Here is a 27,989-nt window from a genome sequence, read left to right as displayed (position 1 = left end):
ATTGACACTTGGCCCTGCATTGTTTTCTAGCTTATCTAGGTCTAAATAGACTATAAAATTCCATATATCAACTCCTGTGTCATCAAAGTGAAATTTCAACTGAAAGATGTTGGGGCTGACATGGCTTATTTTGGCCTGTGGCCTGGGTGAGTTATTAAATAAATTGTTTTCTTTTTTTTTTTGTTTGCGCCTTTGTCTTGGTTGTAACTGCTGACCGATATTGAGAGTCTCAAAACTCTGTCTGGGTAATTAAAATGCTTCAGAATTAATTGTTTGGATGGAATCGAAACCGGTTTCGAGGATTACACTTGAGAACTGAGTAAGCTTCTTAAATGCTTGACAGCGACTTGTATGGGTCATTGGAGATCATTAAGATCGCCAACGTTCAGTTGGCAGGCAACACTTAGCTGGAAAAGATGTCCTCCAATGCTTTGGCTTGCATTTGCAATGTGATAAATCCGTGTCGCAATGAAGTATCCAATACTTTTGTGGTAGTCCAATGGTTAATTACAGGATTCGCTGCCTTAGCTCAGGTGGTGAAACCTGTGCTGATACTCTGTAAACATTTCGATTGCATTACACAAATTCGAATAAAATAAAAGTTACTATTTAACTTTCAGTTGGTATACGTGGCGAAATTGCATTGAATCAGGAGGATTATAATAAAACCTGGATTTATATGCCAAATGGTGAAGGCAAACCAGAGGTGGCCTATTTAGTAGAACCTCCCCCAGAGAATCGTATTAATTTACCTCAACTAATACAATTTGAGTTCTATGGCAGGTATAATTGATAATACATGAATTTTGAAATTTTTATTAACATTTTCCAATTCCCAGCAACTCTCCGCATAGTTCTAGCACAGATTTTTGGATCGATGATAATAATTTTGATTTTCGTCAGCGTCACAAACGTGACACTTGGCAAGAAATGGCTGAGAAATTTAATCCCGATTTGGATACAAAAATTCTGGTTCATGGCTGGAAATCCAGCACCATGAGCAATTCAATACAATCGATAAGGGGAGCCTATATAGAACGTGGACAGGTTAATGTTTTCGCCATCAATTGGAAGGATCAGGCGGATAATATCTATTATCTGACGCCAGCTAGGTATACGGTACAAGTGGGTCGGGCAGTGGCCAAGTTGATTGATTTGCTGGTAGAGGAAAAGGATGCAGATCCCCAAAGGATTCATTTAATTGGACATAGTCTGGGTGCTCACATAATGGGCTATGCTGGCTCGTATACCAAATACAGAGTGTCAAGGATCACAGGGTTGGATCCTGCACGACCTGCCTTTGAGGATTGCATTGGTCCCGAGAATCATTTGGATGACACAGATGCCAATTTCGTGGATGTCATACACAGCTGTGCGGGTTATTTGGGTTTTCGCAAACCCATTGGCATGGTCGATTTCTATCCCAATGGCGGCGGACCACCTCAGCCTGGTTGCAAGGAATTGTCCCAGATTTTCAGTGAGTTTTCCTTGAATTTGGCTGGCTTATGGGTTTTTAAATATCTTTGTCTCTCATTTTTCAGCTGGCTGTAGTCATGGGCGTTCTTATGAGTACTATGCCGAATCCATTAACTCGTCCAAAGGCTTCTATGGCACACCCTGCTCTGGCTTAGATGAACTCAAAGGCAAAAACTGTACGGGCGGCAAATTGCTAATGGGTGATCCAGTGCCTCGAGATGCTCGTGGCATTTATTTCGTCAAGACGGCCAACAAGCCCAGCTATGCCCTGGGAATCGACGACTTATGAGTCCAATTGAGTTCATTTTCTCTTCTTAACTCTATTTAAATATGTTCATCTTAAACTAAGAATACATAAAAACTACACATTTGCAACATAAATGAAATTCAGATTTGAGTCTAGGCTATAACATCAGTGCGTCGCCTTATGATATTACTTCTTCGATGGCTGCCATTTGGCTGCAGTGCGTCCTCCGGACGCGGTTCAATCTCATAGTGCTTATAGCCATCGACGTCGTCCAATTCCTTGGCGGAGAATTTGGCAAGCAAAGTTCCACGACCAGCGTAGGGTGGGATATACTTGAAGGTGGCTGCTGCAGTGCCGCCAACTGGTACCTCGGCAATCTGTAAACAGAATCGGCATAAATTAAAAGACATTTAACAATTTGCTTAGATTTTACCTTAAACTTCAAGGGCTGCTCAATGCCAGGACCCTCGACAGTAAAGATGCCCTTATGCAAGGGAATGGGCAGTGGATTGGTCAATCTCACAATGACATCCATCTCCTTTTTGGCCACTATGCTATCCTCACCCAGTTGGAATTTGATATCCGGCTTGCGTACACGAAAATCATCTTGGGCATAGTAATCATAGTCTGTGTCCTTGACCTTGGCCGAAGCTGAGATTTGGAAGGCTGCCTGGGAGGAGAGTTTGCCATAATATTCCTCAAAGATGACTTCCATGCGAACATAGTCACTGGACTTGGGTTGCAGTTCCAATTCGAAGCCCATGGTCTTGACCTCTTCGGCTCCCACTCCCGTATAGAGTATGGCATCGCAATTGATTTGACCAGTCGCCAAATGGACTCGCTCCTCACTCTTGTTGGTGACCTTTAGGACCACACTGAATGACTCACCCACTTTGATGTCATCTTTCAATTCCATATCGAACTCAACGTCATTGAAATTATCATTCAGATAATATCGGCTAAAGGCATGACGAGATTGCTTGAGAGCCTTCAGCATATAGTTGCGTTCCTCCTCCGTACGCTCGGCGTATTTATAGCTATCGGTGATATCTTCTCGTTCCCACTTCAGCACAGCTTTGGTGCTTATCAAATGGCCTATGGCCAGAGTGTCTTTCCTCAGCAATTTCAGAGGCTGTGAGGGTCCATTGTAGCGCCAATACAGCTTATCCGCATTCACCTCCGCGTAGACAAAGCCACCATCGAAGGGTCTTAGGATCTCACCATGTTTCACAGCCAAAACAGAAGCAGGACCCACTCGATACATGTTGTCAGAAGGCTCTTGTGGAGTGGCATCGACCACCTGCCACCCATCGTATGTACCAAACTGGCCAATACCCAAATCTGGCCGCTGCATCCACAATTCATCCCACACATGGTAGTTCCAGATCGAATCGGTGGTCTCCGCGTCCAATTTCTTATTGTTCGAATCAATGAAAACATCCACCGTGAGCGAAGCTTGGGTATCATGAGCCGAAGAATAACAAGTGATAATGCGAGCTGGAATACCCAGACTTCGGGCTATGGTGGCCAAGACACCGCTAAAGTTCCAACATTGGGCAAATTTCACAGATTTTTGAGTTTTATGGAATTGCTGGAGAATCTCCGCTGATCCAGTCCATTTGGTGGGGGCAACGCCACCGGAAAAGTCCTCCGACCAATTGCCCAAAAGCACTCCATCATCGTCTACAGAATTGACCAGGGCGGAGAGGGCTCGTGCCACTCGAACAGGATCACCACGATATGCTGGCGGGATTCGTCCCACAGTTCCGAGCAATTTCAAACTGCATTCCAGGACATGACGCTCGAATTGTCCTATTTTCCATACTGAAGGTCTCAGCCGATTATACGAACCCCTCCAAATCAAAGTGGTATCGTGCATCACATACTCTTTACGCTTATCTCTATCCTCCATATAGACTTGATCGTCGGGACACCAAGGATTGAAAAGAATAAGAATGGGTAAAGGTAAAGGATAGCTCCTGGAACCATCTCCCAACAACTTGGTATCAATATCCATTTTCCATTCAGTCACCGGGCAAGTGGCAGGTGGTTTAATCAAGACCGTCAAAATCTGACCCTCATGCGATTCTATGCCCGCACCCCATTCCAAGGAATCGCCCAAATAATCAATGCCATCATGCGGAACCAGCGCAGTCAATGTTCCATGTCCAGGACTTGGCTTGCTATCATCGGCCACACTGAAAATGAAACTGATTGCATCCTTGCTGGGACTATAATCGCGATGGAAAATAATCCGCAAACGGAAAGGTTCGCCACGACGCACAATCAATGCCTCCTTAGCGGCTGCGGCATAGAAATGACTTGTGTGATGCTCATCGTGATTATCCTCCAGGCAAAAGTCAACTCTCTGTACGCCCAATATAGGTGAATCGATCAAATCTGAAATAATACACAAATCGCCATCAATTAGTCATTTATTCATTGTGCTCAGGGTGTTTGCAGTCTTATCGTCAGAATCTGGATAATGTTTTCAAAACCAAAACAATTTGGTTTGGGGGCAGACAGTTTTGATGATCTCATGCCAGGCTTATGGATCTAACGAGCCAACACATCGGAAACATGTTGAGTAATCCTCTTTAGCCATAAACTAAACAAACTTGTGGCACTCTGGCCAAAAAGTTCAATGCCAAGTCAATTAATTCTCAACATCTCGACACAATTCGAGAGCCACTTGGATGGACCACGACGACGACAATCAAAAAACAAAAAAAATGACGCCAACGCGCCAAAAGAAAAACCATCTAACAAAAATAAAACTAATCATTTTCCCTAAACTACAAAAAACACAAAGCTACTTAAAAAATACATTCCCAAAAGAGAAAAAAAAAGAAACATTTTATGTCTAAAATATTTTGTGTAAAATAAATCAAGTTCGGCAAACGAAATCCTACCATAGTGAAGAATTTATTTGGTAATCTGCCTACCTACCTAAACTATACCTATACATATACCTTTGAAAGAATCTTACAATTGAAAAAATATTCTAAATGTTATTCAAACTTTGAGTGAAAATAGTTTGGGATAATAATAAATAATAATTACACTAGACAACAAAATCTGAGATACCACAAATTAATCCGATTTTGTGTGACTATTTTGAATCTGTAACTAAAATATGTGTGGCAGCTTTTAAAGGTTATATAGTTCTTTAATAGTTAACTATAATTTTTAATGTTTAATCGTTTTATCTGAAGCACAAAATTGTTTTACGTATTGTCAATTATTTTAAATCTTCATTTATATTCAAAAGTCATTTCATTTTTCATTTTTTTTCACAGAGCTTCGAAAAATTTATTATCAGAATTATAAAAGAGGTAACTATTAAAAAAATATATATAGCGTATACAATTAATAAATTAAAAAAACCTTTAAAAATAAATGATGTTATTTTTAGATTCAACCACATCAAACAAAGGATAAAAAGTAGTTCTTCTGACAAAACTCGAAAATTTGGTTGTACAGTGTTATGTGTCTATTTTAGGACTACAAATACAATTAATATTTTTTATTCATATTTTTTTCATAAATGAGTAATAAAGAAAATCCTTTTGATTTTTAAATACAAAAACAAAATTTCAACTTCTTCGGTTTTCATAAAATTTTGTTGACTATTTAAATGAGAAATAGTTATTATTCACAGTTTCTGGTGAAATAAATAAAAACAAAATTCTTTGAATATTAATGCTGTGCGTGATGAGTAATTCCATTAAAACTGGTTGTTAGTTGAAGGGCTTTCAAAATATTAAACAAAATTTTAAATTAGCATTTTTAAAATTTTGCCAGCTACTCTAGAGCACTTATAATTGTTATGTCACAAATAAGTTCTTAATTTGAAACTTTGCAATTGTAAATAATTTCGAATGAAAAGTTTTCTTAGTTCTTTTTGGTTTTAAATTATATTCGAAAAGTTTTTTTGAGAGATCTTGTATGAATTCATGTAGATTAATAAGAATAAAAAATTAAATTAAACACGATTGAATTCGAAATTGTATTTTGCTATTTAGTAAAATTATTCTTCACTAATATTCTATGCCAAGTTTTTTTTTAATAGTTTTATAATCAATTTTATTGCTCTTCTTTTAGTAAATCAAAATTTTATTTTCATTTCCAACTCTTTCATCTGCACTCACAAAAACATTTCAAACTAATTTTTGGATAATGTTGACCCATAAATATTTCATGAGTTTTGTATACCATTTTTTATGATTTCATTTTTTTATGCCTCTAATTGAATTCAATTTTTTTGAATGCCACTGACAGATGTGACTTTTTCTATCTATATCTTTTCGTTCACCTTTGCTGACCGCTTTTAGTTTTGATTGCCGCAAGAACAAACAACAAAATGCTCTATAATAAATTCCATGAAAATTTTGAAACAATTTTAAATATTTGATAAATCAATAAACACAACAGGAACAAACAATGGGCAAAAATCAAAAGTGTGTAAATTCACATAAATACGTAATTTGTGCAAAAAATTCCAAAAACCCCGCCGAACGTGTCAAACAACCAAAAACAAAAACAAAAGAGAAGAGACAACAAAAAATATAAATAAAAATAAAAACTGAAAACGGAAACCAAAGCCAGAGGGGTGAAGTCATAGACCGAAAAGCAACAAAATAATATTTAAATGATTTGCTAATAATTAAAGTGTCGTTAATGTATGGTGACACAATACACAAATAAGATAATTATGGATTACTTTCAATGTCTGGGCCAGGTCGAGTGCTGCGAAACGGATTCACTGGACGTCGCGGAGGAGTAGGATGCCACCAGCGTTGGAGCCAACTGGGCGTATAGCTACGATACCAATTCGACATCTTCTACTTTGATGGAAATCTCTTTAGTTAAATCACAATTTATTGTACAACGTTACGGTATCTTCGCGCAGCTAACAGTAACGAAAACTAAGCTAAATTCTTGTTTTTCCCTCTTTCGTATTGTTCTTCTCCAATCGATTAAATCTAGATGCCCGCTCGATCAGATCGGAGGAAACGACGACGCGAACAGCGCAAAGCTTTGAACTAAACTGATCAGAAATCGGTGTTCAGATAGTTTTGCTAGTCCCCCTCGACAAAGATAGATTCTCTCTTGCGCTCTCTCATTCTCTCTGTTTCTCTCTACTCATTCTCGTTAGTCTCTCGATCTCCTATGATTAATTATGTGGTATGGGAAGTGCGTTTTTTGTTGCTAGCCATCCAAGATCAAGTCGAGGTACGTCATCGTTGCTCCCAAATGGTCATTATAATAATTTGATTCCTCATATGTTTTCAATCCAATCCCGGCATAGTTTTCTATGTATTTAATAAATATTTCTGATAAATTGCACTCACACTCGCAATGAATAATGTTTACTTGGAAACTACATTTATACCTATGCACATATATTGATAATCCGCCATGTGGGCAGGTCATCTACTTTGTGTGTCTGATACACCCACTCGACAGGGAAATTAGCATGCATAAAAGGCAATAATGAAAAATTGCATAATTGCCTGGCAGTGCCACCAATGAAAACAAAAATTTCGAAACTAAACCACACAAAACTAAAGCTAAATAAATTAAATTTTGTTTGAAATCAATTGATTATAGTTTTTTAACAAACATATGTCAGTCTGAATATCTTCTAGCTAAAAGATAAAATTACTTTAAACACTTTTTTCTTCTTAACCGAAACATAAACTAATTACCGAATTACCTAATTACCGATCTACTTCAAAAAAATATAAATTATAAATTATTATAAATACAGTAATGAATATGCGGTTAGTGCAAAAGAAAAACTTCTTTAAATCGTTGTTAATGTTTTCTAGAATCTAGAATCAACATTTATTTGCTAAGAAACTAAAAACCTAGCACAGAACCATGGAATAATTTGTATTATTACTTAGTAAATATTCTAAGAGCTGATTTTGTCCTTTTTAAATTTAATAAAATACAAAAAGGTGTTCCTGAGTCAGACGAATTTAGTCATTGCCTAATTTTTGATTTCAATTTAATTAAAGTAATTTTGATTTCGTTGAATTATATGTTTGCCCAACTTAATCCATCTGAAATCTCAACAAATTTAAAATTTCTGTTCTTGTTTGCACTGTTTTCTTCTGTATGTCTTAAATTTTGAGAACTGTTTAAAGTAAAAACTAGATTAAAACTTTCTTTTATAGTATTTCGAATTTTACGCATCATCTTCCTTTACCATATAATTGTCAAGGAATCAAATTATTTGTAAAAGTCATACAATTAGTGACTAGTAAGTCTAACAATAAGTTATTTGGAAAATTTTTCCAAGAAATCAAACAAGAATCACCAGAAATTGACTCATTATTTGAGAGTTTGGAAGCAAGAGCGTAGCCAGTTGAATGTTATACTTTTTTTAGAATTTAATTTAATAAGAAATTTCGTTAGAATTTTGCTTTATTAATAAATTTGATTTAATTTATTTAAATATGAATCTCCACTTGTGTTTGCTTTTAGGAAAAAATATCAAAAAGAATTTTTAAAAAGTAAGTCATAAAATTGGAATGTTTAATGATCAAGAAGATTACTTTATCCTTGCACTAACTATGTTTGAGTTAATTTGAGTCAAAGACAAAATTCAAAAAATAAAATGAGTGCACAATAATTTTAATTTGACATTGCGTATTTGCTTTATAAGGCACTTTTTAATACATATGTCTATTTGGAAACAAGTCAAGTTTCTAAATCTATACCTATGTTTGTTTTGAATTCGGCATATATATAGATACATCCCATAACATTTTGACTTAATTTTACTTACCAGTTTCATCATGACCTGCCGATGATGTTGTATAGTTATCACTTATATTACGCATACGCAATGTTGGTTCTTCATGATAATTTTGCTTATGCTTGCAACAGTTCTGACATTTTGAACAGTTAAGTGAAAAATTTTGTCCCATATTTTGAATTTTTGAACAAATATGCAAACAAATAAATATACACAACTATTTCTGAAGCGAGGGCGTGGGCCTTAACACAAAACCGGTTCCAAATGAAGCCAAGTCAATGATAAGGTTCAGTCAGAATGTTTCGATTCACTTGAACTCGACACGAGCACGGTCAATAATTAACTGAGACTGAATTATAATATTTAACCTATTTTTTGGGGATCGAAATGCAACAAAAAAACCGCAACAATTTAAATTGTAACAACTAACCGATTACATCATCAATCAACGATCGAACTGAACTGCGCAAATGTTTGTCTCCGACTAGGCATCTTTTCCATTCTGATTGAACCACCGAGTCAGCTAGCTAGACAAAACGACCTTGCCGTGTCCAAAAAACCAGACATGCGTAAGTAAATTGATCAGCTTTTAATGTGAAATACATACATACTTAGAAACATCTCATAAAGATGAGAACCGATCACATTGAAATATGATTGGCTTTGATTTTAATTCTCTTATTGTTTCTTGTTAATCTTAACTAATGAATTGCATTTAAGTATTTAAAGGATGCAGTGCCAGAAGTGTGTCATCTGTGGCCAAAGCAGCAGCATCTTCTTTGCTTCCAGTTTGCGATAAATGTTTAACAATATCCACCCAATCATAGCCACGAGCACGTTCACCTTTGTGTTCTGTTTTATCCCACTGTCTCCTCTTCTGCGCCTTGGTGAGTTGCTCCTTTTTGGGTTCCTTCTTCTTAATATCAGGATCAGGGTCGGAGATTTTCAATGAATGAACACCTTCGTCCACAACCGCTTGAATGGGCGCCGACTCTGGTTGATTGGCAGTCAATTGATCTATGTTATCCTTGAGGTATTCGAACAGAGTATAGGTCATGCCACAGCCAAGCCATTGAGTAGCCTCCGTGTTAAGAGCCGCTTGGATTTCCTCTTTAACAGCGGGCAGGCTAAAAAAAGAAACTAACATTAGTGGAATTAATTCATTTTTCATGCTAATTTTGCATATTTACATGTGGCTATTGTAAAACGTGTTCATATTGATTGTAGGTGGGTCATCTGGGTAGGTTTCTCCCCATTTAAGCTCTACCATAAAGGACTTGTGATTGTTTTCTTCGCCATACTGTTAATTAAAATATTGTTTCAGTTAGCTAAGAGTATCCGATTCCATGTGGCTTTAGCTTTACACCATACCTTGTATTGATAGGTGATTTTGTCGACCTCCTTGAAGTTTTCGTCACCCTCGTAAATGGACTGCAAAGCCTCCCGTTCATCGGTTTGTTGCTCTAAAGGAGTAGACATAGTGTTTTGTTAAGAAATTTCTTGAATTTGAAATATAAACATTTCGAAATCAGTCGAAAAATAGGAAGAAAAAAACAGCCACAAAACAACTAAGCAACAGCTGTCAGCTGTTTGCCGGCTGCAGTGCTGCCAACTTTACCAATTTATAGCTAAAAGAAGTTATAGCTGATAATACTGTGTAACACCAAATATCAAACCGCATCGAAATAGCAAATCGCTATTTGTGTTTCCTAAAATTAGCTCGATTTAATTTATTATTACTTGTTAAGTTCTGTTGAGACCCCAATAACAGGACACCCCTATTATCTGGGATAAATTTGAGTTTGTTCTCTTGTCTCGGCTAAGCGCAATTAACTCTATTCTTAGGGATAGCAAACGAAATTGTTTTTAGCATAACTAATTCGGAGTTTCACATTTTTGAAATTTTCGACGGGTTCTAATAAGCTTTTCGATTTTGATTTCTGCAATTTAAACCATAATAATGTTTAGCCTTTTTTTCGCCCATGAAAAGAATATTTGGCTACTGTGTCCTGCTCATCTCTATTCTATTCTATTCGCTGAAAACAAGTTGGCAGCCGCGGTGCAAGCAGAAAGAACAACAAACTTAAAAGAAAAACAATTTTTGTTTAAAGTGAATCACATACACATGAACAATTGCATTCTGACCTGGACCGAACATGGCGTCCAACGAATGTGCCCACTTGATGGAATTTAAAGAGTTCTTAACATCACTGAGCAATTCGCAAAAGACGCCGAGTGAGGAATTTAGTGGGAATTGTGTAACAAGGTTATTCCTACATAAATGCTTTCTGCCATAAATTTTATTTAAACAAATATATTTTCGCCATTTTATTGTAGCATTAAATCTGTCGTACGTCGTCGCGAGAATGATAATGACACCTACAGGGTCAGTAAACAGGAGCTACGAGGGGAACTCATTTCGGCCATTTGGCAGCAGTTGGCAAAATGTCCCAAAGGATTTCGTGTGAAGCTGCTTCAACGAGCTTTAGTTGAAATGGAAAAAGATGTTGAGAAATGCGAAATAGTTATCGGAAGTGGATTGGTCCCTGGAGAGGAATCAGCCACACAATATGATCTACCTAAAATGCAAAAATTTGTCAGCAATCAAATGGATAAAATGTTCATCAACTTATCAGACAATGCAGAGATGGAGAAGCTAAATGATTGGGCCGATGAAGGTTTGTTGTGTGACATGAAAGAGAAGTGTATGTGCCAGCTGGAGCAGGAGACGGATCAAACATATGCGGCATTCGCTGTTAAAAACAAACCACGAAAAATGGAAGATCGGCATGTATGTCTCGATCAATATGGATCCATGTATGGGCTGAAGCACAAGGATAGTCGTTTTTTTGGTGTATTCGATGGCCATTCGGGCAGTTTATCCGCCAGCTACGCCAAGAACCAGTTGCCTCAAGTATTGGCAGAGCAATTAAAAAAGATAGAGCCGGATCTGGATTCGGAGAAGGACTCGGACTATTATCGCAATGTCTTTGAGGTGGCATTTCTCAAGGTCGACGAACGTTTTGCCCAAAAACGCATTATAAGCGGTACCACCAGTGTTTGTGCTCTAATAACTGAATCAAAACTGCTTATAGCTTGGGTGGGTGACTCCAAGGCTCTTCTTGTGGGCAAAAGGGGCACCCAATTGCAGCTGGTGAAACCCCATAAACCCGAGTCCCAAGATGAAAGGCGACGAATCGAGGCTGCCGGTGGAACTGTGATTAATGCCCAGGGACAATGGCGAGTAAATGGCATCTTAAATGTGGCACGTTCGATAGGCGATTACAGTCTCGAGGCAGTCATTGCTGAACCCGATTTCGTGGACGTTCCGCTTAGTAAGACTCATGATTTTCTCGTCTTGGGCACTGATGGCCTGTGGGATCACGTACCCGAAACATTTATCATTGACACTGTCTACGAATGCTTGAATCAATCGGACACCAAACTCGATGACATTCCCAAGTTATTGGCAGAGGCTGCCAAGGAGAGAGATTCGCAGGATAATATCACAGTTGTCGTTGTCCTACTCAAGCCGCGTAAAGAAATTGGCCTTGACTGAAGGAAAGAAAGAAAAAATCACAGAAAGAAATTGGAATCCATACAGCGAATATTTTGGATTAATTGTTAATACGCGTATTTTGTTAATTCGTTAACCACAATTGTAAATAAGCTTGTTACACAAATGAGTATTTTAGGAATGGGTTTTTGGCAGAATCTTTTTTTGATTTGATTAACTGAAAAATATGTAAACATTTAAGATGGCGAAAAACGTATTCATTAAGCTGTATCAAAAAATATGTAAATATGCATTATCTGTTCAATTTCACAAATCCCATCAAGTTTTCTTACATGTTGCAACCTCAAATTGTGGAGTTAAACACAAATTTATATCAGAAACTATTTTGTTTATTTAAAAATGAACTACTTTATTTTGGAAATCCAAATTATTCTATCATTTTTTTGTAAGATATTAGATTCAATGTAAAACTATTCTAATCTTTCTTTTAAATCATTTAACTAATTTGCACAATTTGGTTACAAAAATGATACATTAACAAGATTTAAGCAGGTTATATTCTATTTGTTACCATATTTATTATAACCAAAACCCAAATCCAATTAATTATTTACTAATTCGTATTCTCTCGTGCCTAAAATTTTTGACATTTTGCCTGGTTGTTATTTCTGAAATATTCTTGTTCTGTTGCTCTCGAATAAGCTCAAAAATAAGTTCAAATTCGGCAGTTATCATACAAAGGCTATATTTAAATATATATAGTTATTATAAAGAAATGCTATTTACAAAATAAATTGTTGATTAATTTGACCGCTTAGTGCTTCCCAGCTGTAAAATACAACAATAGAACGAAAGTAAAATACAATAGTCTATAAATATATTTATAATCATACGTATATATACATATATATATTTATATTTATCATATATTTACAACCATCAAGCGATATTTTTATCCACCCCCCCACAGATTAAGTACCTTTTTATACAACAATTAAAAAAAAAAAACAGAAAAAAGTCCCCAAAACAAGACGAAACCCGGTAATATAAAATTTTTAACTTTTCACACAAACACACACACACAAATTTAATTAAGGTAATTTTTTATTGAAATAAAATAATATTTCTGTATAAATCTTAATTTATGATAGTCTCTCTCTGTTGGAAAGTTTTAGTTAAACCTAATGTCCTGATCTTGGTGGCTGTCGTTGATTGTGCTGAGGGGAAGATGGCGGCGGTTGTCCAAAAGGCGGTGGAGGAGCATACATTTGTGGCATTGCCGGCATCATGTGGGGTGGCATTCCCATGGGCATGCCATAGCCGTAGTTGGGCACAGGGAAATGCATACCCATTGCGGCGGGCTGAGGCGGCATATTGAAGTTATTTGGTGGCGGATGGAAATTGTGATAGTAATTTGAATGCCAACTGCCTGGGTTATAGCTAGGATGATAATTATAATGAGAGGAGGCATCAAGTGGTTGTTGGAAGTCTTGTTGCTGTTGCTGTGGCTGTTGCTGGCGACGAGGCTGCTGCTGTGGCTGCTGATGCTGGCGGAAACTCTCGGCACGATGGGCACGACGACCACGCTGACGTGCAGGTGGTTCGGCCACTGACGAGGCTTCTGTTTGAACTGTATCTACAGAATCTGTGGAATTGGTGCGATCTCGTTGGCGTCTCTTGCGCTGATCCTGACGTGCCTCTCGCTCAGCCTCATCGTCGGAATAGTCTATGTAGCGTTCCGGCGGTTCTACATCATGCTCCCAAGAAGCATCCGATCCGCGTACTTGCATCAGTTTTGAGAGAATAACAAATTGGGTGTGCTCCGTTTTTGGAGCACAGTACACAACATCGCCCACTTTGATGTCACGGTCAACAATCTGCTGATTACTATTAAAGCGCACACAATATATGGGATCTGCCACCTGTCCCAGCACATCGAAGACCTGGCCCAACACTTTGCGTCCCTTTTCCAAAAACAACACGGTGTCCAAATCAAAGAGCATTGAATTGGGCAGCACATCGACTAACACTAATTGATCCACAATTGATTGCACCTTTCCCAGTTCCACGCACTCATCCTCTGGGACAGTAATCTCCAGCTGATGTATGGGTGGCAGATCATCTAGTAACATTTCACCCCTTACTTTTGGAGGCTGCCGACGACCACGTGGACGGCCATTTCCAACTGCCTCATCCTCATCGAAATCTTCATCGTCTTCATCACAATCTTCGGTATTGATTCGCTTTTCAATCTTCTTCCTCAAAACTGTAAGATATTCACCCTCCGAATTGGAATCGGAATCGCTGCTGCTGCTACTTTTCTCGCTCTCACTGTCGGAGCTTGCGGCCACAGCCACGGAACGGCGATAGGCAGTGCAACCTGTTACAGGTACTTCAACCACATCATCATCCTGAGTTGGAGCAACTTCTTCCACATCGGAGTCGACATCAGAACTATAGGTTGCCAGCAAACTAAGACCATTTGTGGTGGCAGTGGTTTTCTCTGAAGGATTCTTCTCAGTTTCCATTAAAGAAGATGCTCCAATTGATGGCTCTGCATTGGATCTCTCCATTGAATTAGGCGTAGTCTCGATGGCTGAAGGTTTCTCAGTTGATTCATTCGGTTTTGTGACCACGGCGTCTACTTGAGCTTCTGTCGATGATTCACAATCCATTTTCGTAGACTCTTCGGGCGTGGCCATTTCTTCTACTGCGTTCGTTAACTCTCCCTTCTCCACTGTGGTTACCACCAACGTTTCTTCTGTGGTCACTTCTATACAAAGAGCAATAATCACATATTTAGGGCTTATCTATACAATGAAAAATAAAGTTTAGGCTGCACCTGTTGAAGTTTGAGGCTGGTTAACTTGCTCCGTATTAGCCTCAACAGAATCTGTCTGCTCGAGAGCCACAGGCTCTACTTTATCCATTGTTATTAATAAACAATTTCAATTATTTAAAGGTAAAGAAAAACCAAACTAGAAACCAAAGCCAAACAGCGCGCACGTGTTGTCTTTCTGGTATGAATTCAAATTTGTCATTCGCACGAAAACCTAAAATAGATCTTCTGGTGAATGGCAAAAAAAAGAGAACTAGTTCATCGAAAGGAACGTAAATTTTTAAAAGTTGTGTGAAATTTATTCAATTTTCCATTTAAAATCACTTAAGTGTTGTGTGAAAGCGTTTTATAAGCTATATATATATAATATATATATGTTGTTTATGTAAATATGGACGCCAAGCTAATTGATAAACTTAATATTGCACATTATTGGAATAAAACTTTATACAATTTTTTGTTTGTTGGGGAATTAAAGCCTGTGCTAAAATTCGTTGCCTGGTTTATCCCGGAAATTTACATTTAGAGTTAAAGTTATTCTTATAAAGTAAATAAAAAATGTTAAAAACCAAAATCGAGCAATTATCTTATAAAACTTTGTGCTAAGGCAGAGTTAATTGGAAGATATTAATATCAATATCAATAGCACTAAGTTAGTATTAATTCTGGATTAGCATACGTTTGAGATATGTGTGATGTGATGGATAATGAGATTTCCATGAATAATTGTCTAATTTTTTTCTTCTGTTTTTTATCTGTATATAATAAGCTAAGCAACTGAGAGAGTGTGGAATGAATGCCAAGCGTTGGGTCATGATTCCGTTTGGATTTCTTAGACCTTCCATTCCAAGCGGAATTCGTCTACCATCAGTAGATGAGTGTGAATGTTCCAACCTAAATGATATATAGACGAAAGTTAATAAACATTAAATACGTCACTTTACTCAACTCCAAGAACTAACCTTCCTTTTGCGCCTGGGTAAAAAACTCTTGCCACTTGGCCTGGATATCCCAGTATTTCTCCTTTAACTGATTTCTATCCTGCAGATAGGAAACAGCAAAGAAATACGCCTTCAGTACATCTTGAGGTCTCGTATCGAAATGCAAATAGACTCCCAAATATTTTTTACTTTCCGCTATAATGAATCTCTCATGGGTATCAAAGGAGGAGACAATATTCTCAATATCGCTGCTACTCTTATATTCATCCACCAGATTCTTGACACTTAAGCCCAAGCGTATGTTGAGAGAGACGGAAACGGTTTGTCCCAGTGTTACCCTTTCCATGCCATTGACCTGCTGAGGCGTTAACATGCGCGACGATCGAAAGAACTCCTCCAGAGCAATTAAATAGCGAGATTCATTAAAGGTGCGCAAACAAACGGCTCGAACTGCTTTCAGATTCGCATAGAGATGCAGTGTTACCACCAGATAGAAAACTGTATAGAGAACTGCAGGACTTTTGATGAGCGTCAGCACATAGAGGCCCACGCAGGAGGCTAATAGATTGACACACGTTTCCTGTGAACTGTCCTTAGAGGCGACATCCGCGAGATTACCACGCAAGGCATGATGCTGTGTCAAGGCCGATCGAGTTGCTCCACCCGCAACACTGACTACGGCCTTTAGCATGGTGGATCCACACAGGATTTGTGTGCTAAGGTGAGGATACTTGGGAAGCACATAGATTTCAATGCCCATGGCCAGATCATTGAGGAAATCGGCTCGCAAACGCCATTTCTTTGAGTCCACATCTAATTGTGAGCCTTGCCACCAGGCAAATAAAATCCTGCCAACATGTCCACTGCCTTCCTTCAAAATCCAAGTTACCGTCGCCGAATATGCATTGATATTTTCACTACCAACGCCAATGCTCTTCAATATGGCATGTGTGCACAGAGTACCACAAATGGTACTGCAAAAGGCCTGAATAGTATCATAGATCTGATATGCCGCATAATCATCGCTGACGCTATCCGGATATCCCTTGGGCAGGAAGATCTTCTGCAGTACCCGAAAGAGCATGAATTTCTCATGAATGACCAGCTTATCCCCACGTAAAGGAACGCGGACTATGTTGCTCTGATCTGCAAGGCGTTTATGTTATCCAAATTCCATTATCCTGACATCTACGCTTACCTGCTGGTGTCACATAAAGAATTTCCTCGCCCTTAGTTCCGTACTGTTCTCGAAAATGGATTTTCATTGTCAGGAAAAAAGGAATCCGTCTCGCAGAGAGGGTGGGCGGTGGGTGGGTGGACTTGTTTACGACAACCACCCAAAACTCAATCACTTAACTAAAAGCAAACTCGAAAGTACTAGACACAATGAGAATTCAAATTTCCTATTAGCCGCCACCCAACTAAGAGAAAGCAACTAATTTTTCCAGTCGAATTCTACAATTATTGTTTCTAACAAAAAAACAAATAAAACAAATCCTTTTGTTGCTAAACAAAAAAATGTAACTGTAAATGGGGGATGAAAATGCCAACTTGTCAATATCTCGAAATCAGCTGTGTGTGGCCAATATGTTTGCGTTTCGCTGTGAGTGTCATCAACAGAAACTAGTATAAAAGCCCGAGCAACAACTAAAAAAAAAAAAAAACACACAAACCAAACCAGTGAGAAACGAAAAAGTGATAAATTCAAAGCAAACTAAAATACAATAACAAAAAAGAAAAAAAAAACTATTTCTTCAATTTTATCAATCTAAATTTAAAGTGAACTTGGAGAGAGATACAATTCATATATATATATACATATAGACCAAACGTAATTTTATTTCGTTTTGGCAAGTGATTTAAACACACAAATGACATTGGAGGAAATCAAAGCAACTTTGCGACGTTATCCGAAACTTGTGGGATTGGGTGGAGTTGGTATATTAACCACGTAAGTAAAAAGAACTCGCCACTGCTGTCATACAGTCTTTAAATAAATAATAATAATAACCTAAACAACAACGACAACAACAAAAGCAATGTACATATGTTTGAATTCACACAGTTTACAGTTTTACAAATGTCTACTAAGTGAAAGGGGGGCTCGTCCTAAGAAGTGGCGCCACCACCTCAAAAAATCGTACGATGCTCTATATATAAAACTAGATATATGCAGATGTATGTATGTATGTGCGTACACGTGTGTATAAAAACTATCAAAATATAATACATACAAATTGCGTTTTCCGCATTCCCTAATAGCGAACAACAAGTGACGTCATTTGTTTACAAAAAAATTACATGGCAAAAACAACAATAACTTGTTACTCATTCATGAAACCAAAGCCAATTGGCTGAGAGAAAGAGAAAGGCGAAAAGGATCATACCATTTTTAGCCAACTTCTATAATACCTCTGAAATAGTTTATAAGTTTGTTAATACTTCTGTTTTATTTTAATGAAAAATATTTAACAAAAAATATGAAACTAAAATCAATGATAGGCTTAACAATAATTTACTAACAAGCTATAAATGTTTTTATCTGTAGGGTATAAATATATACGACCATTGCTTCCGTTTAAATCTCTTGTGTTTTTTTTTTCTCAAGTTTCTCATTCTCTCCCCTTTTGCAAACACGATCAAAACAAACCGTACGATTTTGCCAAAATGAGATAGCAAGAGTTTGTTTTTTTCGTAGGTGGAGTTGTTGTTGTTGTTAGTGCTGGTAGTGCGAACAGCTGTTCAAGGCCCCTCATACCGTTTGTCATAGAAAAACTAACATGGCGCCAAATAAATGCGCAATTCTGCGAAGATCGACCCCCCGCAAACAAATACATAGGTTTATAGTTATCGTGGGTTTTGTTGTTGTTGTTGTTGTGATTGTGTAAATAATTAAATGACGCGCCCACTTTTGTGAAAAACAAATGTTCTTGTTTATCACAAAATAGTTGGCAGTTCTAATTGTTGTTGTTGTTGTTGTTAGTCCTATTTAATGGCACGTGCCAGAAACCGTTAAAAATGGTTTTATTTTTTTTTTCAATTTGTTATTATTGTTTATTTTTAGTGCCGGACTTCTGCTCTACGAGTCGCCCCATATACGCAAATTCCTTGCCCACTATGTCGATAAGAAATCCCCGGAACCTGATAAACGTCGCACGGAATACATCTACATAAAATATCACATTTACCGCGAATCCATGCGCAAGCTAAAACAAAAGGAGGAGGATGAAAAGAAATGGATTAGTGTGATAATCAATCCCATTGGAAAATGGTGGAAATCTGCAAAGCATTCGGTGGCCTGGCGTCTTTTGAATATAGCACAAAATGGCACTCAACCGGAACGTTTGAAGGCTGTTCAACAATTAATATCCATGGATCATTTAAAGGATTGGGATTTTCGTCATCTGGCACAGATCTGTGATGCTCGCACTGCGATTTCTCTAGCCCGTTGCGGGGCGGACACTCGCTGGTTTTTGCCAGTGCATCGACGTGGATGCATAAAGAATCCCAAGATGTTGCTTTCCGAATTGCATGTGATGTTGTCTCGCTTGCGTCCTTTGTCCTGTGTAGATCATTTCTTTAGCAAATATTTTCCCGAACAGGATGCAATCGTAAGATATAACTTAAAAACTAATCTAAATCTGATTTAACATCTGTTTCTATTTTTTAGGAGGACATCCATGAGTATTTTACGCAAGAGCAACCGATCATATTATCTTCAGCCGACACGGATTTGTTAAAAGAAATCATTTCGTTCCTGCATCATATCACTAAAGATCCAAATATATCAGCTAAAATCATACGAGAAGGCGGCTTGGTGCATTTGATGGAGCTGCGAAAGATATTCTGTGATGACAATGAAACATTGTCAACGCTATGCAAAGTATTGGCCAATATGTCCATAGTTCCGGATGTTGTAGAGCATTTCTTTGCCTCTGGTTGGGTTGGAGCCCTGGCCGAATGGCAACAGTGTCCTGATCTTCGCCTGCAAGTTGTCTCTGCCAAGGCTATGGCGAATTTGGATCACGATGATCCCAATCAAAGCTCATATCCGCCCAATGTCTATCCCCTGCATCCACGAGTGCGTACTCGTCGCAAGCCCAAAGCGGATATAGTCTTTGTGCATGGTCTGCTTGGCGGAGTCTTCATCACTTGGCGTCAGAGGGATAGAAAACCCACCGAATTGGGCCTGTATGGAAAGAACGCTTTCTACACCAGTGAGACAGATGATGTTTTTCTAGTGGGCGAACAGAAACGTACGAATGGAGCAAATGGAGGCAAACAACCAAAGAAAGATCAGCAACAACTCAAGCAATCACAAAATACTGCACAAAATGAGAATGAAAATGCCCAGACTGCTAAAGTGGAAGCAATTAGAGGTAAAGTCAACTTTCTTAACTTATCCAATATGCAATGATTCATAATTTTCAAAATTTCCCTACTCCAGATCCTGTACTTAAAGCTAGTAAAAAAGTGGAAAAGAAACGTCTTAATATCAGTGATGCAGCTACTAAAGAGTTTGTTGAAACGCTACGTAATGAGGCCGAGTTGGATGCGGATTGGGAGGTAGTCCATCCAGACATTCCCCTCAATGCCAATGAGAACTGCGGCGGAATGTTCAGCGTGTCGGGCAACGAATGGCGCAATCAGGATGGCTCTGATGAATACACAAATTGTTGGCCTATGGAATGGCTGCCAGAAGATTATCCCGACTCTCGCATTATTGGCATCGATTATACATCTGCAGTGACCGAATGGTCAGCCAATTTTACCAAATACTGCCCATGTGAAAAGGGTCAGGGACATATTGATGTACGAGCCAGCACTCTCCTGGAACGTATCGCCGCCTCAGATGTGGGTAATGATAGACCGGTCATATGGATAGGACATTCCATGGGTGGCCTTCTGACCAAGCTAATGCTGCTAAAGTCTATCGATTCGCCCGAAAGTAAAATGCGCCAAATAGCGAAAAATACCAAAGGAATTGTGTTCTTGGGTACACCACATCGTGGCTCACCAATAGCCAAATGGAAGCAGCATATGCAAATGATTCTCTCCCCATCGATTGAGGTTAAAGAGATGGAGGAGAATGCCCCCAAATTGCTGGAAATGCATCGCCGTTTCATGGGTTGTTTACACTCCTGCCTTCGCCATGTTAAGGTAGTCAGTGTAGCCGAAGGATCACCCACCATGTTGACTACATTCAAATTTCCATTGCGTATAGTCACCGAGGAATCATCGCGCATCGACTTTGGCGACTTCTATTTGCTCAAAGATGATCATTTGAGTCTGTCCAAACCCATTTACAGGCAATCTTTTCTTTATCAACGACTCTTGAATGTTATTCAAGAGGCTATAAGAGAAAGATCAGAACCCAAGGACAAAGATGATCAGTCACAGACGAATCCACAGCAAGACTTAATCCTTATGCAAATTGTGAACTCCATTTTGAACGGGGCCAAAGGATTACTTGAGCTAATGCCAAGAGTGGCTTTAAAATTCACCACTTAAATAGACGAAAAACAGAAACGAAGAGTTCACGTTTGTACCTTAATCACAACTTAAAAAGTATTGTCCATGACCCACATCCTGACCACCTTGTATATACACTCATAACTTTCCTGCATCGAATCTTAATTTATTTAATTTGCCTCTAATTTAAAAATATAATAAAAAACCAATTTTACACAATTTATATATTCAATACTATTCTTTCTTAACATGGATAAACAATAGATGTAAAACTAAGTGGCAGCCGTTTTGGCCTTTAGACGTTCCTGAGCTAAACGTCGATTCTCAGCTATTCGAGCCATTTGCTCGGCAGAAAGTTGCTTAGCTGCTGGCGTTGCTGGCTGAGATGGTGGCAAAGGTTGGGCATAGTCGCTAGTGTCATCCAACATGAGTGGTGCTCCGTTCATATCAAATGCCGGACCACTTGCCTTGGGTGGGGCAGCAACCGTAAAGGGCGTAGAGGCAACAGCTTGGCGGGAAAACGAAGGAGTTATGAGAGTTGAATTGGAATCATGTGTGGACAGGGTGAAATTCCTATTAGATGACGCTGGCGTACGTGGTGCTAGCTTAGACATAGCTATCTGTTCACCTAGCAATGCATCAAACTCATCGAAAGGTTCATCCATTTGGGCGGCGTTTAACTCATCTTGATCATCATCGTTGATTTGTGCTTCCGGGACACGGAAATCTTCCAACTGACCCAAACGATACCTAGACATGTGCACTTGCAAAGGCTTCTTTTTGCCCAAGCGTTCAATATTATTTAGGATATCGTCGAACGTGTAATTGGGATACATTCGATGGCCCCAGTGCTGAAGGCGTCTGAGAACTTCATCAAGATCGTCCTTTTCCCTGCCCTTGCCTTTAAATTTCATGTCTTTAAAGTAATCCTCAATGCTATGGAGGCCACGTGGTCCGCGCAGTGTGTCCACAGTGAGTCGTGGACGGGGATTCCTAACCGCTCGCTTCTTTGGCGGCTCCAGTTTTTGAGCACCGGCCTCTTCACTTCCTTCTCCATTCTCATCGTTTTGGTCATTCTCATCAGCAAATAGTTTCTCCCCCTCCTCCATGCCATCGTCGGGCAGTTGATCGGGCTCGTTGAACAAGTCATCCACCCCATCGTCACCAAAAATAGAAGCCATGGTAGCAGCAGCTCCTCGGTTACAGTGGGCAAACAAAACAACAATTTTGCCGCCATTTTCATCTTCTTCTTCCAACTAAGCATTCGCCCAATAAAACCAACACTCACCATACACAGACCTGCCAACTTGAACGAATTCGAAAAACACTTTTTCAGTTTTCCACCGCTTATATAATTTGCTTTTGCAAATACGAAAATAATAATGACTGAGAAATTATGTTAAATATTTGTGTGATTTATAATTTAATAAAACTAGCAATGCAAAATGTGAAAGAAAGGGAAAACGTTGGCAGCGTGGCATTGTACAGCACACTTAGCAACCCTGGTCACCGTGGTTCGATATGCAAAGCAACCCTGGCCAGGCCGTAGATGTGTCGTCGCCTTTGTATATTTGGTCACCACACACACCACACCAACGCCATACTTACGCTTACGCGACTTTCTGCAATGTTAAAATAAAAACGTGCAAAAACTAAACAGACCGCTTAAATAGTTTTACAAACAATAATGTAAAACACTAAGCCTTAATGTGTATTACATGTGCAATGACAACTGTTTACAGTTTCAACTGAAGACATTTTTTTTCTGGAAAGAAGAAAAAAAAATTAAGTGTGGTGGATAAAGTGAAATTTACGCATTGTACTAAGAAGAGGAGGCGCGCACACAAATACACCACGCACACACACACACACACACTCATAAACAAGCACCGAACAGGAGCGCCAAATAACAAACAAACAAAACAAAACAAGAAGACAACCAAAAAATAAGGCAGAATTAATTCAAATAAAATGCAATCTGTGTTTAGCCAATGCTAAAAAAAAAGGAACAATTCGTGAGGAGCTGAAAACAATCATCTCACCGGTAGGAACGCCGCCGCTATGGACAAGCGTTTCAAATGGCCGGTTCACCCAAAACCCTACTACAGCGATCTACCCTACCATGCGGCTTACCTACCCTACCGCGGCGCTGTAGCCGGGGGTGGGGTGCCTTATTACATCCATAGTCCATATGCCAACAAGAATTTTAGCCGGCTTCATCATGGGTATCATACGGGGACATCCAGACCAAATAAATATCATAAGCCACCACCAATAGGAGGTCCATCACAAAATGCATACACTGGGCGACGTTCAGGTGGAGCTCCTCCCTCCGGAGGAGCCTCCTCCACTTCCTCAGATGTGGTCACTCTCATTGTGGATAATAACAATCTCAAGCGATTAATTGTTTTGCATGTGAATATGCTGCAGGAGCAAAGTGAAAAGTTGGACGCAAGGGATAAGGAAATCGAAGAGCATAATCTAAAAATCAATAAGCTCTTTGCCCAAAATGATGAATTGACACGAACGCAAGCTCGTCTCGAGGCGGAGTTGATGGAGGCCAGAAGCCAGCTGCGCCGCAAGCAACAAATGGATGATCATCACCATGAGGACGATGACGATGATGATGATGACGATGATGATGAGTTACCGAAGCCGCCAGCGAAGATAGTACGTCATGTGGAAACACAAACAGACTTTGATTTGGAACTGCCAGAGCCAAAACGATTGAAGGCAATCAATGCTCATCAGGAAATTGCAGAAGAGAATCAGCTTTACCTCCAGCAAAGGCAGCAGCAGCTGCACAGGGAGCAGCACAAGTCACAAGCAGAGGAGCGTTTGGTGGCAGAACAGGTCAGACCGGAGCCACAACCATCGCTAGCCCAGCTTATGAAACATACTTATGATAATCACCCACATCTGCTGCAATGCGAAGTGCCCAATGTCCTGGTCACCTCAGTCACAAATCTGTCTCCGGCCACGCCCATTGATACCCGCAGAGAAGTGGGGAGGGGTGAATTTAAGTTAAGTGGAAAAAAAGTCAGCACCATGTTTCTTCATCGTGTAAATCAGGATTCCAGTTTGACCACCACCACCAACACCACAATCATCAGCTCTAATCATATAGAAAAGTTGGATCAAATGCAGGTGAATCACGTCGATGAAGAGGTACACATGAAAGTCCAGGAAAAGGAACAGGAACATGAGACAAGTAAAGTGGAAATGTTTAATGATGTGGAGACCCATGAAATGGAAGTAGTCAGCGAAACAATTGTAGGAGCCGAAGAAGAAGTGGTCGAAGAGGTGGTAATTCATGAAGAGACGAAAATGGTCGAAGACCACGTTTTGGAAGATCAATTGGTAGACAAGGAGCACAATGTGGATGAGCAATTGGTAGTAGAAGAAGAGCATTTGGTAGAGACCGAACACATTGAAAATGATTTGGCCAAGGAGACAGAGAAATTGGTAGAAGAGCAATTGGTTGAAACGAATCAACACCATTTGGTGGAAAAGGAGCAAATCGTGGATGAACAAATGGTAGAGAAGGAAGAGCAAGTTGTCGAAGAGCAATTGGTGGAAGAGGAGCAAATTGTGGAAGAGGAGCAAATTGTGGAAGAGGAGCAGGTGGTAGACCAGGAGCAAGTGGTGGACCATGAGCAAGTGGTAGAGGAGCACGTGGTAGAGGAGCAAGAGGTAGATGAACAAGTGGTGGAAGAACAAGTGGTGGAAGAACAAGTGGTGGAAGAACAAGTGGTGGAAGAGCAAGTGCTGAAAGAACAAGTGTTGGAAGAACAAGTGCTGGAAGAACAAGTGGTCGAGGATCATTTGATGGAGCAGCAGGTTGCGGAAGAGCACGAAATACATACAACCGATGCCAATGGCCACATGGAGTTGGACGAAGAGGAGGAAATAAAAGTTAACAATGTGGATGCGCATTCTCCTCATCCAGGAGATAAGCATCAGGTAAATGCAATAAATTTCCCGTCTATTCAAGTTTTAACTCTTTTGTTTTTGTATTTTTGTTGCAGATCTTTGGATTAAATGCAACAGACTCACCCTCAGCTCACTCAACGCCTAATCATCAATTGAAAAAGCAATTGCAAACAGCTGATGAAGAGGACCAACAACAGGGACAATTAGTGCAAGATGGCCAAGTGGAAATGGAAGTCTCTACGCTGGAATACTTTACAGATGATGGTACTCAAGAGGAATTTGAAATCCATAGCGAGCAAGTGGTCACCATTGATACGCAAACGGATGAAACGGATATATCAAATGATTTTAGAATATCTCCAACCATCACAAACGACACACAGGCGGCACCTAAGTCGATATCTGTTCCTGCACCAAGCACACCTCCTCCTGCCTCCCCGATCTATAATCAACCCGCTCCCAAGACGGCAAAGATTAACTCGTTGGCCGTTGCTCCTAACTCAAAGAAGGTTAAAAAGGCAGCGTTACCATCGAAAATCATGGCCAATCATAAGGCGAAAATTAAGGCGCATCATGAAGATTTGCAGGAGCCCCTAAAGAAAATCTTAAAACTAAAACTCAGGCAATGTGTAATGCCCACCAAATCGACAACCGCAGTAGCACAGCAGGATAAGGTTACAAACTTCACCCACTTGAGCAATGATAATCATGAGATTAGTATCGAGGAGCAGACGCGACGTAAGTTGCAGGAGCATTTGGAAAAGCAGCAGAGGCGTCAAAGTCAAACGCCGATGGTGTTGTTAAAGAAAAAGTCCAGCGATGAGGTATCAAATACCAGTTTAATATTTCCACCCACAGCCACAACCATTACACCGGCGCCCACGCCAATAACCACGCCCTCAACGACACCAGACCACACTCCCACGTCCTCGATAGAATCTGCACCGGCTGTGGTTGGTTCCCCATCCCCCTTGGTGGTTGCTGCAGCGGCAGAGACAGCCTTGCCGCCTACGAAGTCAGTTACCACAACTGAGGAGAAATCCACCCAATCACAGATTTCAGCTCCTTTGACGCCGCAGTCGATGAGCAGTGCGAGCAGTGGCAGTTCCACAAGCACCACAACCAGCAATCGCAAGACTCCCAATAATCTCCATCAAACCTATGGTAAAAACAAAACACGTAGCATCACCAGCGGTGGATTTTTGACCGTTTCATATCCATATACAACCCGTTCGTGGGAAGATCAAGATATTCATTGTGACAACGAATTCTTTCTGGAAGAGGCCGATGAACTGCTCGCTGATAATCCCAGTCTGGAAATACCCAAATGGCACGATACTCCAGTGCCGGCATCCTCAGACAACAAAGACATCGAGTCACTGAGCGATGCGGATTTTATGAAACGTCATGAGAAATATGTAAAGGATGAGATTGAACGCAAGCGACGAGATGAACGCTTCCTGCGCGAACAGATCCGCAGTCAAGAGCTGCGCATGCGGCATAAGCAAGATGAAGTTCTGCTTCCATTGGATCCGCTGCCCATATCGACTTTCTATCCCCTGCCCGAGGATATTGAGGGTGTACAGTTTGTTAATGAGGTTCCAGTTCAAGTGTTTGGCGACAATATGCCCACTCTGAATCCCAATGACGAGTTCAATCTGCCTTGGATAGAGGAGGAGAACGCTGACACGGCGACTGCCAGGGCCAAGGCTCAGGCGAAGCCAGTCTCCACATTGGCCAGCAAAAAGTTGCCCACCACGGCGGCCGAACAGAAGCATCAAGAACTGAACTCATCGTTTGTCTTTATCAAGCGGCGTAAGCGACGCAAGGCAGGTAAAAGCGGTGTCTTTGGGGGCACCTGAGAGAGATGACGATGAGGTGCAGCGGCAGCCGCAGGAGGATGAGCAGACAGAGCCAGCTGACATTGCTTTCATTCAACGCTGACTATTATAATAATTTGTATTTGATCTTCACTATTTTCAAAATGTTTTTTTTTCGATCTTTTTTTTTCTTTACACCTTTATTTACACCTTGTCCTTGTTTTTTATGCTAAAACTAGGTATACAGAAGTGAGCAACTCTTCTGTTTCATATTACGTAATAATTTACCACTTATAAGGACCTTTTATAGCTCTCATGGAATTCCGCGCCATAGGAATCTAATTCAGAATACATATTGTTTGTAAATAATTTCGATCACAACAGATTTTCATATTATTCTCGTGTTTTGCCTATGTATTAATTCTGTACGAGTTGTAAATTCAAAAGTGTTACCTATGACATTCCTAGAGCATTCCATTTGAGCTGTAAAAGGGCCAGTAGGATCAAAAAAGAAAATATTTTTAAGCCTATAGTTCTCCCCTTTTCCCAAAGGACATTATACGTTTATACACCCATCTCAGCTTTATAATTTTTGAATTAGGCTGTTTTGGTTAAACAATTTTTTTTTTTTTTTTAGAACCTAAAAAGTAGTTATTCTTTCTTAATTATTGTCTGACGTATTTATACTATGTTATATATATTAGATGAAGCTCTTAAGCAGAACTATTCGGATTTTTTTTTTGTTGAGATTGTGAGAACGCGGAGGGTGGGCAAGTCAGTCGAGGGGGGAGTTCATAACTCAGGTATATTCTCTGACATATATGTTAAATCGGTTCTTTTTCCTTGATTTTATCGTTTTCTTTTCGTTTTATATAAATTTTTTTTTGTGTGTTTTGTATATGAGAGAGTTTTTAAGGTCTGCTTAGAGTTTATCACGGATAGAAGAGCTTCATTTATTTTTTTTTATTTTCTTTA

General features: G+C 39.5%; 9 protein-coding genes across 11 annotated transcripts; 4 read left to right on the top strand and 5 right to left on the bottom strand.

Annotated features, from left to right (window-relative positions):
* The first annotated feature begins 27 nt into the window (after positions 1-27).
* LOC6644194 (inactive pancreatic lipase-related protein 1) lies at positions 28-1,765 on the top strand. Of its 2 annotated transcripts, none has more exons than XM_023176668.2 (4): positions 28-146; positions 621-783; positions 840-1,477; positions 1,542-1,765. In XM_023176668.2, exons 1-4 carry the CDS (start codon positions 107-109, stop codon positions 1,763-1,765), a joined length of 1,065 nt encoding a protein of 354 aa, XP_023032436.1. In that variant the 5' UTR covers positions 28-106. The 2 variants fall into 2 exon arrangements, with proteins under 2 accessions (XP_023032436.1, XP_046866567.1); XM_047010611.1 differs by lacking the exon at positions 28-146 and adding an exon at positions 403-558.
* Positions 1,766-1,776: 11 nt separating this feature from the next.
* LOC6644193 (annulin) lies at positions 1,777-6,754 on the bottom strand. Its single transcript, XM_002066802.4, has 3 exons — positions 6,447-6,754; positions 2,157-4,123; positions 1,777-2,100 (listed from the first exon to the last, which is right to left on the bottom strand). Exons 1-3 carry the CDS (start codon positions 6,562-6,564, stop codon positions 1,876-1,878), a joined length of 2,310 nt encoding a protein of 769 aa, XP_002066838.2. The 5' UTR covers positions 6,565-6,754; the 3' UTR covers positions 1,777-1,875.
* Positions 6,755-9,066: 2,312 nt separating this feature from the next.
* On the bottom strand, positions 9,067-10,089 carry LOC6644192 (RWD domain-containing protein 4). The gene is made up of 3 exons (XM_002066801.4): positions 9,864-10,089; positions 9,683-9,792; positions 9,067-9,619 (listed from the first exon to the last, which is right to left on the bottom strand). Exons 1-3 carry the CDS (start codon positions 9,969-9,971, stop codon positions 9,208-9,210), a joined length of 630 nt encoding a protein of 209 aa, XP_002066837.1. The 5' UTR covers positions 9,972-10,089; the 3' UTR covers positions 9,067-9,207.
* Positions 10,090-10,538: 449 nt separating this feature from the next.
* Positions 10,539-12,869, top strand: LOC6644191 (protein phosphatase 1F). Its single transcript, XM_002066800.4, has 2 exons — positions 10,539-10,758; positions 10,830-12,869. The coding sequence occupies exons 1-2, from the start codon at positions 10,649-10,651 to the stop codon at positions 12,049-12,051; spliced, it is 1,332 nt and encodes a 443-aa protein (XP_002066836.1). The 5' UTR covers positions 10,539-10,648; the 3' UTR covers positions 12,052-12,869.
* Positions 12,870-13,095: 226 nt separating this feature from the next.
* On the bottom strand, positions 13,096-15,040 carry LOC6644190 (H/ACA ribonucleoprotein complex non-core subunit NAF1). The gene is made up of 2 exons (XM_002066799.4): positions 14,852-15,040; positions 13,096-14,782 (listed from the first exon to the last, which is right to left on the bottom strand). The coding sequence occupies exons 1-2, from the start codon at positions 14,937-14,939 to the stop codon at positions 13,191-13,193; spliced, it is 1,680 nt and encodes a 559-aa protein (XP_002066835.1). The 5' UTR covers positions 14,940-15,040; the 3' UTR covers positions 13,096-13,190.
* A 237-nt stretch (positions 15,041-15,277) lies between these two features.
* Positions 15,278-17,466, bottom strand: LOC6644211 (RUS family member 1). The gene is made up of 3 exons (XM_002066798.4): positions 16,988-17,466; positions 15,811-16,935; positions 15,278-15,742 (listed from the first exon to the last, which is right to left on the bottom strand). The coding sequence occupies exons 1-3, from the start codon at positions 17,052-17,054 to the stop codon at positions 15,681-15,683; spliced, it is 1,254 nt and encodes a 417-aa protein (XP_002066834.1). The 5' UTR covers positions 17,055-17,466; the 3' UTR covers positions 15,278-15,680.
* Positions 17,467-17,516: 50 nt separating this feature from the next.
* Positions 17,517-21,472, top strand: LOC6644210 (protein SERAC1). 2 transcript variants are annotated; one of them, XM_002066797.4, is made up of 4 exons: positions 17,517-17,740; positions 18,854-19,400; positions 19,460-20,168; positions 20,237-21,472. In XM_002066797.4, the coding sequence occupies exons 1-4, from the start codon at positions 17,661-17,663 to the stop codon at positions 21,298-21,300; spliced, it is 2,400 nt and encodes a 799-aa protein (XP_002066833.1). In that variant the 5' UTR covers positions 17,517-17,660; the 3' UTR covers positions 21,301-21,472. The 2 variants fall into 2 exon arrangements, with proteins under 2 accessions (XP_002066833.1, XP_046866816.1); XM_047010860.1 differs by lacking the exon at positions 17,517-17,740 and adding an exon at positions 18,555-18,628.
* On the bottom strand, positions 21,407-22,495 carry LOC6644209 (protein TIPIN homolog). Its single transcript, XM_002066796.4, has one exon. It carries the CDS (start codon positions 22,440-22,442, stop codon positions 21,534-21,536), a length of 909 nt encoding a protein of 302 aa, XP_002066832.1. The 5' UTR covers positions 22,443-22,495; the 3' UTR covers positions 21,407-21,533.
* A 732-nt stretch (positions 22,496-23,227) lies between these two features.
* LOC6644208 (protein male-specific lethal-1) lies at positions 23,228-27,987 on the top strand. Its single transcript, XM_023176608.2, has 2 exons — positions 23,228-25,224; positions 25,290-27,987. The coding sequence occupies exons 1-2, from the start codon at positions 23,323-23,325 to the stop codon at positions 27,054-27,056; spliced, it is 3,669 nt and encodes a 1,222-aa protein (XP_023032376.1). The 5' UTR covers positions 23,228-23,322; the 3' UTR covers positions 27,057-27,987.
* Positions 27,988-27,989: the final 2 nt, after the last annotated feature.

Source organism: Drosophila willistoni (assembly GCF_018902025.1).
Source record: "Drosophila willistoni isolate 14030-0811.24 chromosome 2R unlocalized genomic scaffold, UCI_dwil_1.1 Seg167, whole genome shotgun sequence".
In the NCBI taxonomy this organism is placed as follows: Eukaryota; Metazoa; Arthropoda; class Insecta; order Diptera; family Drosophilidae; genus Drosophila; species Drosophila willistoni.
Note: the sequence above shows the minus strand (reverse complement) of the source record. Positions and strands in the feature narration are given on the sequence as shown.

Bases quoted from the DNA above. Each gene is read 5' to 3' on its own strand.
- LOC6644194 (XM_047010611.1), top strand. From the start codon at position 417: ATGTCCTCCAATGCTTTGGCTTGCATTTGCAATGTGATAAATCCGTGT. The intron at 559-620 runs GTAAACATTTCG...TTTAACTTTCAG, and splicing joins GAAACCTGTGCTGATACTCT to TTGGTATACGTGGCGAAATT. The intron at 784-839 runs GTATAATTGATA...TCCAATTCCCAG, and splicing joins CAATTTGAGTTCTATGGCAG to CAACTCTCCGCATAGTTCTA.
- LOC6644193 (XM_002066802.4), bottom strand. From the start codon at position 6,564: ATGTCGAATTGGTATCGTAGCTATACGCCCAGTTGGCTCCAACGCTGG. The intron at 4,124-6,446 runs GTAATCCATAAT...GTATTATTTCAG, and splicing joins ACCTGGCCCAGACATTGAAA to ATTTGATCGATTCACCTATA. The intron at 2,101-2,156 runs GTAAAATCTAAG...TTCTGTTTACAG, and splicing joins AGCAGCCCTTGAAGTTTAAG to ATTGCCGAGGTACCAGTTGG.
- LOC6644192 (XM_002066801.4), bottom strand. From the start codon at position 9,971: ATGTCTACTCCTTTAGAGCAACAAACCGATGAACGGGAGGCTTTGCAG. The intron at 9,793-9,863 runs GTATGGTGTAAA...TTTAATTAACAG, and splicing joins AAATCACCTATCAATACAAG to TATGGCGAAGAAAACAATCA. The intron at 9,620-9,682 runs GTAAATATGCAA...TTCTTTTTTTAG, and splicing joins ACGTTTTACAATAGCCACAT to CCTGCCCGCTGTTAAAGAGG.
- LOC6644191 (XM_002066800.4), top strand. From the start codon at position 10,649: ATGGCGTCCAACGAATGTGCCCACTTGATGGAATTTAAAGAGTTCTTA. The intron at 10,759-10,829 runs GTTATTCCTACA...ATTTTATTGTAG, and splicing joins AGTGGGAATTGTGTAACAAG to CATTAAATCTGTCGTACGTC.
- LOC6644190 (XM_002066799.4), bottom strand. From the start codon at position 14,939: ATGGATAAAGTAGAGCCTGTGGCTCTCGAGCAGACAGATTCTGTTGAG. The intron at 14,783-14,851 runs GTGCAGCCTAAA...CTCTTTGTATAG, and splicing joins CCAGCCTCAAACTTCAACAG to AAGTGACCACAGAAGAAACG.
- LOC6644211 (XM_002066798.4), bottom strand. From the start codon at position 17,054: ATGAAAATCCATTTTCGAGAACAGTACGGAACTAAGGGCGAGGAAATT. The intron at 16,936-16,987 runs GTAAGCGTAGAT...AACGCCTTGCAG, and splicing joins TCTTTATGTGACACCAGCAG to ATCAGAGCAACATAGTCCGC. The intron at 15,743-15,810 runs GTTAGTTCTTGG...TATATCATTTAG, and splicing joins TACCCAGGCGCAAAAGGAAG to GTTGGAACATTCACACTCAT.
- LOC6644210 (XM_002066797.4), top strand. From the start codon at position 17,661: ATGACATTGGAGGAAATCAAAGCAACTTTGCGACGTTATCCGAAACTT. The intron at 19,401-19,459 runs GTAAGATATAAC...TCTATTTTTTAG, and splicing joins TTCCCGAACAGGATGCAATC to GAGGACATCCATGAGTATTT. The intron at 20,169-20,236 runs GTAAAGTCAACT...TCCCTACTCCAG, and splicing joins TAAAGTGGAAGCAATTAGAG to ATCCTGTACTTAAAGCTAGT.
- LOC6644209 (XM_002066796.4), bottom strand. From the start codon at position 22,442: ATGGCTTCTATTTTTGGTGACGATGGGGTGGATGACTTGTTCAACGAG.
- LOC6644208 (XM_023176608.2), top strand. From the start codon at position 23,323: ATGGACAAGCGTTTCAAATGGCCGGTTCACCCAAAACCCTACTACAGC. The intron at 25,225-25,289 runs GTAAATGCAATA...TTTTTGTTGCAG, and splicing joins ATCCAGGAGATAAGCATCAG to ATCTTTGGATTAAATGCAAC.